The sequence below is a fragment of the Trachurus japonicus genome, chromosome 17 (assembly GCF_045865225.1).
Source record: "Trachurus japonicus isolate A0001 chromosome 17, Traja_1.0".
Lineage (NCBI taxonomy): Eukaryota > Metazoa > Chordata > Actinopteri > Carangiformes > Carangidae > Trachurus > Trachurus japonicus.
The window spans coordinates 12407971-12422378 of NC_140923.1; the positions used below are offsets into that span (position 1 = coordinate 12407971).

Genomic DNA, 14408 nt, shown 5'->3' on the forward strand with positions numbered 1-14408 from the left:
TTCCACCTTACTTTTTCTCACTTATTGTGAAAGTGTCTAAACGTTTTTGAATGTTTTATGCTTTTTAAGCATCCTCTAAAGGTATTTTTTTGTTGATATTTTATTTATATTGTCACTGAAGATCCTGATTGAGTCGACCTATAGCAGAGGATGTGCACCTAGGCTATTTGATCATTAGGAAAGGTGATGATAGTTATGATTTATCCTGCAGTACTTCCCAGTTTTAGGAGAGAAAGCTGCTCAGCTGCAGAGCCGGCCCAAGGCATAAGCGAGCTAGGCACTTGCTTAGAGCCCCGTGACCACTAGGGGCCCCAAATTGCAATTAACATTTTAAAGCTATAGTGTGTAACTTCTGCCGCCCCCTAGAGAAATTCTGCATAATTGCAAAACAGTTTACAGTTTGTTACTTTTAATAGGCCTAGGTAAAATTCAGTATCCAACTCAGTACTATATCACTTTGAATATTATGTCTATATCGACCCCAAACTGCACTGTTAGCTGAATTTGGTGCCATTTCAGATTGAAAACCATAGGTGCCAGGCTAAAATGGTGATTCGTAATGACAGATTAGAAAAATGAAATAAGTTTGTAGTAGGCGTGTAAATGATCAATAATTGGTATTATTGGCAGTAATAGAGGGCCCCAAAATAAAATGTTGCTTTGGGCCCCGTGGAGGCTTGGGCCGGCCCTGCTCAGCTGATAAGTCAGAGGACAAACTCCTCTGTGACCTTGTTGACGGGGTCACGTGCGCCAGCAGGGGGCGCTGCGTCATCACAGCAGCAGCTCAACTCTGTGCTGTCGATGATCAAACCTCACACCGCTTCTTCTGCTGCAGGTAAATCCACTTCAACTGGGCTCTGAATGAAAAACAACAACCATAACATTGTTTACACCCTCACTTAGACTCACACACACTCACCCATCGCTATCTCTCCACACACACACACACACACACACACACACACACTTGGTGGAGTGGTGGCTGTGTGTTTCCACATTCCGCTCCGGGGAGACACACCCTCCGCTCCGCAGGACGCGCGGCTGCAGGCGGCAGCTGATGGGATGCAGAGAGGAGGGAGAGACGCTGTGGCTGATGTTTAGATCCTGACTCACTAGTAGGATCACAGACTTTCAGCAGAATTGGCAGGCAGGCATGGGTAAGAAAACACTTTATTTTTTCCTTTTTTCCCCGTTTTATTTTAAGTATTGGCATCATGGAGTGAAGTTTATGTGTTTATTTATTTTTTTAACTCATGAAATTGAATCATTTTGCTGCATAGGCTACTGTCAGTCAGGATGTTGGCATATTGACAGACAGTGATGCTCTGAGTCGAAGTTTGTTTAAGGTCATGCAACCCCATCTGTGATAGAGAATATTGACAAGACACCAAAAAAAATACATAAAATTACCTTTTTATTTATATTTTATTGATTCAGTCTGCTGTCTGATTACACCTTGTGAAGTGTGTTTCTCTACATGCTGTTTAAACAACCTGTCCAGCCTGGCAACAAACTGAATACTGAATTAATTTTGATTTTCTTTGCTTTAATTTGGTATATTTTAATGGACACTGAACCTTCAACTCTAAAGGCCATGTGTGTGTGTGTGTGTGTGTGTGTGTGTGTGTGTGTGTGTGTGTGTGTGTGTGTGTCCTCGGTGGTGCCGTACGTACAGTGGCTAGTTTCACACTCAGATATTTTCTGATGGAAAGTTGTTTGAAAGGAGAATGGAGTCCGTTATTTCAGAGGAAGCTCTGCAGCCAGGGAGGATGTAGCAACTCACATTGCAAGCGAGTGAGATCATCCACGTTCTCCAGATTTAAACCTCGCTCCTCTCACTGGGCACACACACACACACACACACACACACACACACACACAAACACACACACACACACACACACACACCCTGAGAGGACACGATCCAACTAACAAGTCTCCTGTTTGGATGAAAGGCCTTCACGCTCAGCCTCTCTCAGTGTGTGAAGAAGGTCAAACCTGTGTCTCATCGTCTGTGTGTAGTCTTTTAAAATCCAAAGAGCAGCTCGTCTGTCAATATTTAGAGCTCGATACGAATCCACAAACAAGTCTGATCTCCTCATCTGTCTGTCAGATACTACGACGTGACTGGATTTAGGGTCAACTACTATAACCTTTGCACCGTCTGTGGGAGTTTGACCACTTCACTTATCTGAGCTGGTGATTTGAATGCCTGGGATTAGCCAGAGATGGACAGAGTACTCCACCCCAGTACTTGAGTAAGAGTACAAATACTACTGGTCAAAATTTACTCCGTTACAAGTAAAAGTGGCTCAGTCGACATGTTACTCGAGTAAGAGTAAAAAAGTACTTGCTTTTAAAGGTACTTAAAGCAGAAGTAAGCGATATTTTTGTGTTAATATAAGTCTTAAATAGTTATATCTTCCGACAGCAATCACTTCTATAGAGTGTTTGGTCTGAAACACGGGTCTGTCAGTCACTCTGCTCTGCTCTGAGCCGAGGAGAAAACTTTTCTTGTATCCTACAACTTTTATCCAATGAGGAGAGAGAACGGCATAAAGGGGCGGTCCTCTCTGTGTGTGCAGCCAAGGGATGCGCCTGAATGTGGTGACGTAGGGACGAGGACCAATAGATCCATGACGAGGGCGGGGGCTGCTAACTCCATCAGCTGACAAGACGTTATGGTGCGTTCAAGGCAACTTGTAACTCGTGTTTTTCCAACCTGTGAAGTCGTACCAGTTCGATCTGGTACGACTTCACGGGTAAAACAGGTCGGAAAAACACGAGTGGGTTGCCTGGAACGCTACAAAGTCGTAAGTCGTGACTTGAAGCCGTAACTTACGGTTTCAAAAGCCTGCCTGGAACGCAGCATTAGCGAAAACGACCGGATCGCTTACTTCTGCTTTAAGTAAGAGTAAGAGTAAATTTCTTGTTTTTCACATCAATGAATTACTATAATTTTTTCTAGATGAATTTAAGGAGCTTTTAACTCTTGTTTCTGAGAATGAACTCTTTGAAACCACCTGCACTGATGTGCTGCTTTTAGGGGTTAGAGTTTCCTTCTTTGACAAACAGCTTGTGTCCAATAGGATTTTAGAAAAAAAAAGAGCAGACCTGAAAGTAACGAGTACTTTTCAGCCTTCCTAGAAATTAACTTGAGTAAAAGTAAAAAATATTTGTCTTGGAAATGTATTCAAGTAAGAGTAATAAGTACCAAAGAAATCTAATACTCAAGTAATGTACAAATCCTCTGAATATGTACTCAAGTAAATTTACTCCGTTACTGTCCACCACTGGGATTAGCAACTCATACAGATGCAAAACTTCATCCAGACTCGGCGTGAACTTTTGGACCAAAACAAAAACCAAAAGACATCCAAATCTAAACAAATTATTTCAGTGATGAAACCACACAAACACGCGTTAATTTTCCTATTCCTCTTCATGGTGGGAGAGCTTTGAATATACCACCTGCTGATGGTTATCAGTTAGGACAGGAGCGCAGTGTAACATGCAAATAAATTCAGAGTAAAAGGAAATGAAATGCTGTGTACTATAAATAAGCACAGAGCAGAGTGAAGGGGTCGGGTCACATGGTTCAATTCCCTGTGTGGAGTTAAGTTAATAAAGAAGAATTACACACCCAAAAAACTCTTTGACAAAGACCATTTCATCTTTAAATGTTGATCACATAATCTCCTTGAGAAGGATTCGGTGACAGTCAAGGATCTTTTGTGAGGAAATTAAATCAAACATGACCTCACTAAACAGGAAAACAAAGTTCACTGGGGGATTTATGGAAAACAAAATAACTTCTTCGTAACGAGGTTTCACGGCAGAAAGCAAAAACCGATTCACATGTTTGAAATTTGAGACGCAATAATCAATATTTGTATAACAATCAATCATGTTGGATTATTGGAAATAGGTTCACAGTAATGAAGCGCTATATGGGCCCACTGGGAGTTTTTTAGCGTCTTTCAGGTCCTTGTTTTAGTTTTCACGCCTTCACACTGTAATGTTTTGTTTCACTCTCTCCGCTCTCGTTGCGTCGTCTAAAGCAGCAGGAAGAAGAAGCTGTTTTCTGTAGAAAAGCAGCTCTATAAACAGACACAGTGAGCGAGCGTGCAGATTAAAAAAAGGGCCAGATATTTCCCCCTGGAGTTTGAGAAGACCAAAAAAGAAAAAAGAAGAAAAAAAAAAAAAACAACTGGAAGAAAGTCAATGTTGGACTCGGTTTCATCAGTTGGACACAAACAAGTGAATGCCAGTGTTGCTCCGTATCTGCTGAGTGTTTAGATAAGCTGCCTGCTAATGTGTTCGCTATAGCAACAAGTGTTAAACCAATAAATTGGCTGATAGTGGCTTATTGTAGATAATGGTACTGGTGTGTTTATTAGCCAATCATTAGCAAATGTTAGTAGCTCATGAATGCCAAACTAGGTTTAATATGATTCATAATAATGTAATTGTTGTTTTTATATATTGTTTGTTCATGCTGCTGCCCCCAAGTGGCCGATACAATCAATTAGACACAGACACATTTTATCTAATGAAACCTCACACCTATAAGGCATGTCATTTTAGTATTAAAGGGATAGTATCTTTTTTTTTTAAAGTGGGGTTGTATGATCTACAAATAGCACCTAAGTACTTTAATTGCAGTAGAAGACTCTCTGCACTCCTCCCGTTAGCAACGCCAGCCCATAACCCTGCCCAGAGATTTACAACATACATTGTTGTGAATGGACCCAAAGAAACGGCCTATTTTCACGGCCTAAAAGAGGTTTTACCTGAAAAAAAATACACAGTTCCATTGTTCACTATAATATAATTTTTTCCAGCTCTTCAAAGTGCAGGAAAAACACAGTTTTTATTTGGACCTAACCAACTCACGTATCCCTCCGCCCAGGGTTAGCGCCCGCCGATCAGCAGTTGGTTAGATCCAAATAAAAACTGTGTTTTTCCTGCACTTTGAAGGGCTGGAAAAAATTATATTATAGTGAACAATGGAACTGTGTATTTTTTTTTCACGTAAAACCTCTTTTAGGCCGTGAAAATAGGCCGTTTCTTTGGGTCTGTTCACAACACTGTATGTTGTAAATCAAGGGCTATGGGCTGGCGCTGCTAACGGGAGGAGTGCAGAGAGTCTTCTACTGCAATTAAAGTACTTAGGGGCTATTTGTAGATCATACAACCCCACTTTATAAAAAATTATACTATCCCTTTAAGTCCCATTAAAGGACATAATAATAATATAATACTGAGGCTTCTGTGTGTGTTAATCCTGGTCGTGACACATGATCTGTGCAGGTGGTTTGAACACAGAGTTCAACAGGAAGTTATGAATGAACTCCTGAGCTGAGCTGTGTGAGGGTCTAAATGTCAGAGCGACTGGTTTTATCTGCAGTGACTGAGCTGCATCTGTTAAATAGACCAGGTTATCAGTAACATAGGGCTCTGATGTTAATCAACCTCGAGCTGTCAACCACCCAGCTTCTCTTCTGTTTACGCCAAACAAAATCTGAATTATATCACATTATATCATTTTAGAAACTCCTCTTTAAACAACACAGACAGCCTCCTGTTTATTGTGTCTTTACATTTTGGCTACATACGTACGTGGAACCCAACTAGCAACAAGAGAGCCTTTCTTTTCTTCAACACACTTCCTGTATTTGTTTTGCTGCTGTTAATCCACATTGAGGCCGAACATCAGCAGCTGCTTTGGGTATAGAGTCACTGATGAGGAAAATGTCAGGAAGAGCATTAAATACTGTCTTTTTCCTGAGTATTATTCCCATTTTATCCAGTATTGTTTATTTTTTGATCGTTTTCTTAACTATTTGATTAATTATTCACTCTATAATCAATTTTAATTGTGAAAATGGTTGGTCAGAGTTTCTCAGAGCCACAGCGATGTATTTATATCACGGGGGGGAACAGTTCACAAAATCCCAAGTTTTGTGGTCACGGTTTTCGGTTCGGTTCGGTATACGCTGATTGTTAGGAAAATCAAATATGTCTTGTATATTCAGGTTAAAACTGAAAGAATGAGGCAGTCTGACATTTGATCAGTGATGGCTGGTATCAATCTTCTTTTTACAGTCTATGGTATCAATGGGCTAGTGGGGCTAAGCCCTCCCTGCATTACACAAGAAAAGATGAGGAAAAAATATTCTCTAAATAACATACAAAAGATTGTAGAAGAAGTCTTAGTAAAATCGGAACTGGCAACAATATTAAATAGTTTCAAGAAAAACACAGGATATCTCTAAATGGGCTAATTTTAATCAGCCCCAGCTCACCGAGTCTGCTCTCATTCATTTTCCGACTGTGGATGATTGACAGGTGCAATGTCCCGCCCTCGCCATCGGTTCTGACCAATCAGCAGCGGGCTGACGCAGGGTCAATGATTGACAGGCGTCATGTCCCGCCCCCTTGGTTTACTTGTCATTGGGGCTAATTTCATTTAGCCCAACACCGCTGTTTTCAGACCAATGACAGGAACCGGAGGACAAGTTGTGTTGTTGTGGGAGGGAGAAGACAGAAACAGCGGCGCTAGGCGCTAGCATCACAGGTAGCATTAGCCTAGCTTACTGCGCTAGGCGCTAGCATCACAGGTAGCATTAGCCTAGCTTACTGCGCTAGGCGCTAGCATCACAGGTAGCATTAGCCTAGCTTACTGCGCTAGGCGCTAGCATCACAGGTAGCATTAGCCTAGCTTACTGCACTAGGCGCTAGCATCACAGGTAGCATTAGCCTAGCTTACTGCACTAGGCGCTAGCATCACAGGTAGCATTAGCCTAGCTTACTGCGCTAGGCGCTAGCATCACAGGTAGCATTACTTTACTGCTCTAAACTGTCTTTGCTAAAATGAACGAAGTGGAGAATCTAGTTTCTAAACTCACTGGGAGCACCAGACTTAAATGACATGGCGATAACAGACCAGAAAGGCCGTCGATATGAGCTGCATATATCGTCTTTTTTTTCTTTCTTTTTTTTGTATAATTGAGCAATATCGTCGGGTGTGTGTGTGTGTGTGCGTGCATCTGTGTGTGAGAGAGAGAGAGAATGTGTGTGTGTGTGTGTGTGTGTGTGCGCGTGCGTGCGTGAGAGAGAGAGAGACTGTGTGTGTGTGTGTGTGCGCGCGCGCGTGCGTGCGTGAGAGAGACTGTGTGTGTGTGTGTGTGCGCGTGCGTGCGTGAGAGAGAGAGAGACTGTGTGTGTGTGTGGGTGAGAGAGAGAGAGACTGTGTGTGTGCGTGAGAGAGAGAGAGAGAGAGAGACTGTGTGTGTATGTGTGAGATAACCAGGTGAAGTTTTTTTTTGTTGTTTTTTTTGGACCAGACCCTTCTACTTAATGCAGTGTGTAGGCCTAGTTAGTTGCTATACTTTTGTGAGATGGGATAACCCTAACTTTTAGCTACTGCTGTGTTAACCATTTAATGGGTATAATTTATTTATTAGCCCACCCCACTAATTTGACCACCAGCCGCCACTGCATTTGATACATCATTAAAGTATAGGTGAGATTCTGGTGCTGCAAGAGAGGAGACATTATGTCTTGTTTCCATCAAAACCCAAAGATATTTACCGTAGTTACTATTATTGTGCATTATTTTATGAAAAGTTCAAATTGTTGTGGAATAACTCTGTAATTCCCGCTTAAGCTGTTTCCTTTGGTTGGTTGTGATGAGATTTGTGTGTATCAGTGTTCAGTTTGCAGCAGCTGTTGGCTGTCGGCTGCAGCAGGTTGAGGTCAGGTTGAACTCAGGCGGCTCTGTGGTTACAGCAGCAGCAGCAGCAGCAGCAGCAGCAGCAGCAGCAGCAGCAGCAGCAGCAGCAGCAGCAGCAGCAGCAGCAGCAGGTCCAGACGATCACGTCCAGAGCTGAAGGCCGTGCTGCTCTGCCGAAGCAGCGACCAGGCTGTTGTTGAGGAGTTTGCACATTCCTGGCTCCTCGCTGTAGCGCTGCAGCGTTCAGCTCTATTGTGGCGACTGATGAAGTCGACCAAACGCGCTCCCTCTCCCTCTGTCTGCCTCCTCCCGTCTGCTTCACGTGCTAAGTCCTTTGGAAAAAGACAGGTCTCGTTTGTGTCGACCACAAATGCTTTTATGTTCAGGCAGCGTCACCAACTACATAGGAGTTTTGGGAAGTGACCAGCAATTAGAGTTTCTTGTTTTCCTTTTTTTTCTTCTTGTCTCTAAGAGGAGGGTTTCCCAACTAGACACTCGTTAAAAATGAAACCTGAGATTAAAGCAGGCACAGGGGGGTAATTTCCGCTACATGAAATTACAGTGAAATTAAACAATTTCACATTATTTTGGGGACCTACTTGAACCTCCTCATGCTCATTCATGGTGTTTTCTACATATGTGCTTTGATGTTGTCTGTCCTAACCCTGTGCACTGAAGGTGAAAATGAGCTTTAGCTAAATCTGGCTCATTTTCATGCTTAAATATACAGTCGAGTCAAGTAAACTTCTTGTGTCCATGTTACCATCTGTTAATGCATCTATACTGTGTAAAAACCATAACCTGCATAGTAGTTTAGCTTTTACCATTCGACCAGTACTATTCCTGATACTCTCCTTTATATTATATATTTATATAATATATAAGTTTCGTTTTTTGTGTGTTCTAGTTGAATATTGAACAAGATTACACTCCAGACCTGTTTCACAGTTGCCATTAAAGATGTCACTGATGTCAACAAACAATCAGACATTATTAATTTAGATCTGTTGCTGTCTTTTTAAGATGTGTTTTATTGGAAGTTTCTAAGTTTATTGAACGTTCTTACTTATTTCTGGCTTTTATTTGCATCGTCTACCTGAAGACATGACAATGAATGTGAGTGTGACTGACTGCAGGGTGCGTTGAATCAAACATTCTGGCTTTAATTCAATAAAGCGAGACTTTATTGGCCGAGTGGAGCAGTTCAAACACACAGATACAGTCGGACAACACACATAAACACACACACACACCAGTGACAGGAGGAGAAAAGGCCAAACCAAACAAAGTGTAGTTGAGTTTACGTCTGTAGTGTAAGCACTGAAGGCCTTATCAACACTTTCTGAATAAACACAAAACCTAATCTGTAGAAGGCAGCTGAACTTCGACCTGTGATGGTTTAGTTGAACAAAACCGAAGATGGTGAAGCTTTTAGGACACAGTTTACTGGATCATTTCTGCCTTCAGACTGCCTTCATCAACTCCTGCTAACATTTCCATATTTCGCACATTCTGTGACAAACTGTAAACTGTTTTCTTGTCTGTAACAACATCTATTGCACGTCTGTCCGTCCTGGGTGAGGGATCCCTCCTCTGTTGCTCACCCTGAGGTTTCTCCGACTTTTCCCTGTTAAAAGGGTTTTCCATGGAGTTTTTCCTCAGTCGATGTGAGGGTCTAAGGACAGAGGATGCAGGGCTTGACGCTAAGCTTTTTTCCAAGTAGCACTGTGCTACCATGCTGAAAAATTTAGTAGCACACAACATTTTTTAGTAGCACAATAAAAATTTTGTAGTTTTGGTGAAAATATCATTTTCAAACAAATAAAGTAGATTTAGCCTATAATCCTAACCCTGTAGACTAATTTTTAATGTTTTAACTGGCTCTTTGCCTTAACAAAAATCAGGAAAGACAAACAATGCAAATATGTGTGAGAAAATAGAATATTTATTACAACCAATATTAGTTTTTAGTTTTGCGCTGTATGTGTGTGCATGTGGCCCGGGGGTGGGGGTATTGATGAGCAGTGAACCTATATTTCCCTCAGTATAAAAAGCTGAACATTACATACAGGGCTCTACACTACACTAAGATTTTTTAGGAGCACAATGAAAAATGTTGTAGCAGGCTGTTTAAGCCTTAAATAAGGCTGAGGGTCCAACATGACCCATTTTTACATTTGAGAACATTAAAAACACCAAACATTTTTCCTCAACAACCTGTCACACAAACGGCTCCATGTTGCCCCTGTGTGATGTTCAGGGACAGGTCAGACAGGGAGCTTTGAGGTTGAAGTTTATATGAATGTTGCACTGTGAGACTGTGACCACATGTCAGCTGTTCTCACCGCGACAAGCGTTTTTTTTTTTTTTGATAGCTCCGCAGTAGCCTCGGAGGCCACGTACCACCTAAGGGCTTCCTTCACCTGGGGCAGAGCTCCGTGTGAAACAGTAGGAGAGACACAGCCCGAGACCGTGTACCGGAGGAAGAGGCAGGTCGAACGTGCACGGAAAAAAAGCGCTTCGCACCGAATGTGCGCTGCTACGGTGTCGCCTTGGCGTGCATGACGCGCGTCTACCTTGAAAGTAATGTGCGGAAAAGACGTTACATCTGAACGGCCCCGATGTACACAAGCTTTAATCAATGCGGCGGCCAAAATCACCAAACAGGCGGGGGGGGCGGGGCGGGGGGGATACTGCTCACGTTAAACAGCATGCAAAGCGGTGCATGCAGTTTCTGTCCGAGTCGCACTGATGCGACTGAATGCAATTTTTTATTCGCACGGGCTATTATCAACTCGCAAATGCGAGCAAAACTGTCGCACTGTCGAGCCCTGGGATGTTGTTACGATGCCATGTAAAGCCCTTTGAGACAAACTGTTTGTAAAAACGGGCTATACAAATAAAATTGCCTTGCCTTGCCTTGCCTTCTTGAGGAAAACCTGAGACATTTTAATCCAGATTTGATGAGTTGTTAAAGGGATAGTTCAACATTTTGGCAAATTGGCCCATTGCCATAATCCCTATAGTCATAGCAGTAGGTTTGTTACCTTTAATTGTCATTTCAAGCTATTTTTAGAACGGCGGAGCAGAGCCGCGAGCTGCTCAGAGCTACGTTATGGAGGCTCATTATGGGATTTCTTGGTTTCCCTCATCAAACTCATCAAATACACAATCCAACAACTCCACAACGCTCTGGTGGACAAGTTGTGACCTGCACATTCACCACGCTATGAGATAATAACACAACGTTACCAGACAGAGTTGTTTTAGAGGGAAATGTAAAACCACTGATGCGCGTTTCCGTCAGGGGCAGTTTTTCAGCAAGCAGTCTCTGCATTTACCTCTAAAACAACTCTGTCTGGTGGAGTTGTTGGATTGTGTATTTGATGAGTTTGATGGGGGAAACCAAGAAATCCCATAAGCCTCCGTAGCGTAGCTCTGAGCAGCTCACCGCTCTGCTCCACCGTTCTAAAAACAGCTTGCACCGACAATTAAAGGTAACGTGCCCACTACTATGACTATAGGGATAATGGCAATGGGCCAATTTGCCAAAATGTTGAACTAACCCTTTAAGTTATCCCGATAAGTTGCTTCATGAACTATACTTTAGGCTGCAGCTCTTCTCCTCCTCCGGTGATGTTTGTATACCTCCTCATCTGCCAATTAACAGTAGCTACACCGCCGCCCCCATGTGAAAGTCATAGTAGCGTCTGTTTCTTCCTCGACAGCCCAACACTGGACTCCCGATCCCCAGTGACCTGTGTCGCCATGCCAACTCCTACGATCCTCACAGCAACCAGGAGTCCTCAGAGAAGTCGCTAGGGGTTTACAGGCATATTTACATCTCTGTGTGAGCGAGTCTACATAAAGTGGATCAGTCCTGAGAGAGAAGGAGGGGGACCGGGAGGCAGGTAGGGCTGAGGAAAAGGAAACTAGAGATGGCAACACGATAAACTCACTGTTTCTGAGTTGGTTTTTTTGTTGTGTTTTCTGTTGCAGAGATGGTTTTCCGGTGGTTGATTTTCACATTGCTGATGAAGACGGGACTTGTGGTGGGATGTTTGTGTCCAGCAGCAACCATCTTGTCCCAGTTTCCCTCCGAGGTCCCTGCTGGCATCTGCTGCCTGAACTACTCTGGCTCCGCTATCGGCCATGTGCGCTGGTCTGTGTTTACCAATGAGACAAACATAGAGACACTGGATCTCTCCCACTGTAACATCAGCTCTATTGATATGAGTGCCAAAGAGGCTTCTACGCTGCTGCAGAAGGTTTACTTAGGTCATAACAGACTCACAGAGTTGCCAAGGGAGTTTCTGGCCGGCCTGCCCAGCCTGATGGAGGTGGATCTGAGCGGGAACCGGCTTCAGGAGCTGCCTCAGGGTTTCCTCCACGACTCGAACAGCATCCAGAAGCTGCATCTTCAGGGGAACCGGCTGAAGCTCCTGCCCAGCTCTGTGCTGCAGAAGCCCAGTCTGCAGAAGCTGGGACTGGAGGGAAACCCCTGGGACTGCTCCTGTTTGCTGCTGGAAGCCCTGGAGGGGGGCAGGAAGGTCAACAGGACCTCCAAGCTGCAGGATCTGCTGGGCAACTTCACCTGCTCCTCTCCCAGCCACCTGGCCGGCAGAACCACGTGGTCGTTGAGGCTCACCGACGTCTGCCGCCCCCCGGGCCTCACCGCGCTCTTCATTGTGCTCCCGCTCCTCATCCTCACCATTCTGGTGTTCTGCTGGTGCTGCGGGAGGAAGAGGAAGAAGAAGAAGGACGCACCTGTGTTCAGCAGCACCTCCAAGAAGAGGAAAGACTCAGGCTGCAACGGCCAGAAGCATCGCAGCAAGCAGCCGTCTGCGGCCGCGGGGGCTGAGCAGAGTAAAGCCAGGAGCTGTGGCGGCGGCGAGGGGATCCTGAAGAACCAGCTGCTGCTCCGCCCGGCGTCCGCCCTCCTCGGCAGCACCAGGGACATTTATGAAGAGGTGGAGATCAAGCTGGGCTCGGTGGAGTCTCTTCCCAGAGCGTCCTCACGCTGCTCCGGCTCCCAGGGGCCCGACGGCGCCGGCCGGACCGAGCTGGACACGGTCAGCGTGACGGAGGTGATGAAGGACTCGGCCGACAGGGAGAAGGCCTATCTGACCCAGTCCACCGAATACTACAGCCTGGTGCCCGGCATCGAGCTGGAGGACTCGGACCATGGGGAGTATGAGAACGTCGACCTCTCGTGACCTCTCGCCTTAAAGGACTAAGTCCAACGTTTTGTCACGTATGTTTAGTTGCCTTCTCATTGAGAGATAGATGAGAAGATCAGCATCAGCACCATTTACATGTTTGTGCTCTTCTCCCGGGTTTAAAAGTGGTGTGACTGAACTACAACTACACACCTCCAGACTTTAATTATACATTTTTCAGGGCTTTTAAACAGCCTTGCTTTGCATAACTACTTGAATCAGTATAAAAAAATACATCTATCAGCACCTGTAAAGCTTAAAGGTGCCATATGTAAGAATGTGGCCAAAAAAGGTTACTGCAGTCAAATTCAAAACACAGTAATCTCGTTTTTTCTCCCAGCCGTAGCAGCAGCTCAGTGGACCAGACACGTAAATTCAAAACATAAACATGATTTGCAGTCTGCAAAAAAAGATTTTGAATGCGAATACTCTGGCTGTACTATTGTTGTTGGTGAGTTCATCATGTTATATGAACATTATTAAAGTTACTGTGACATATTAGGAGGATTTTACGGCCAGTTGCTTTAGATTTCTTACATATTGTACCTTTAAAGAGGAACTATGCAAGATTTTTTTTTTACCTCAACCATGTTACATTTTGACCTTAATTAGACAGCTTCGGTAATTGTGATGGTTCAATAAATGACTTGTAACTTGTTACAGAATGGAGGCTCTCTGTCTTCCACCTATAGCGTCTCTTTGCCGAAAACCTTGCAAGATCAGAGCCTCCGATAGCAACACAAGCGTGCCACGTAAACTGTAATCTCCTGTTTATGACAGATAAGATACACATCATCGCAAGGGTTAGCAAAACAGCGGAAAGCTAGACTTGCATAGCCATACCCTTTAAAATGCTGTTGTCTCTTGTCTATAATGATTACATTTCCCAACAGCCTGCAACCAGATACACAATCATCTAAACTAGAATTAATTTGTATAACAGGAAAGAAAAGAAACCAAAACAAAAATCTAAGTTATAAAATGTAATGTTTTTAATAAGCTCTTAGAAAACCAGGCATTTCAAGAGTTCAAAGAGTAGTCTGACTATGTATGCTTGGCTAAGTGTCAGCAAAGCTATAGCTTACTTAGGCCTACTTGTCTGCAAACAGGACAACAATCTATCAAAGTATATTCACAATCAAATACAAGACTTTTTAATAAACTCAAGGGAAACAAGGCATTTAAACTAATTTCAAGACATTTAACAAAGAGTTGTACCATTTACTCTGGTCTCGTAATGTAGCTAAACCATGTTTTTTGTCTGCAGCAGCTTATTCTACAGCAGAGGTGAATGGTGCAATACAGATAAGCTACAACAGTTTCCTCTGGTTTGATAGCTTTAGCTGGTGTGATAGCTTTGGTCTCTCCAGCTGTTAGCACTCGCTACTGACTTTTTATGTATGCTGATGCGATTTGGTGCTTTGAGGTGTTGATAGGCTATATTTTCACAT

The 14408-nt window shown here is 43.6% G+C and overlaps 1 protein-coding gene across 1 annotated transcript; it reads left to right on the forward strand.

Moving 5' to 3' along the window:
• The first annotated feature begins 11397 nt into the window (after positions 1 to 11397).
• Positions 11398 to 13238, forward strand: LOC146970220 (uncharacterized). The gene is made up of 2 exons (XM_085804715.1): positions 11398 to 11649; positions 11738 to 13238. Exon 2 carries the CDS (start codon positions 11740 to 11742, stop codon positions 12952 to 12954), a length of 1215 nt encoding a protein of 404 aa, XP_085660841.1. The 5' UTR covers positions 11398 to 11649; positions 11738 to 11739; the 3' UTR covers positions 12955 to 13238.
• The last annotated feature ends 1170 nt before the right edge of the window (positions 13239 to 14408 follow it).

Bases quoted from the DNA above. Each gene is read 5' to 3' on its own strand.
- LOC146970220 (XM_085804715.1), top strand. From the start codon at position 11,740: ATGGTTTTCCGGTGGTTGATTTTCACATTGCTGATGAAGACGGGACTT.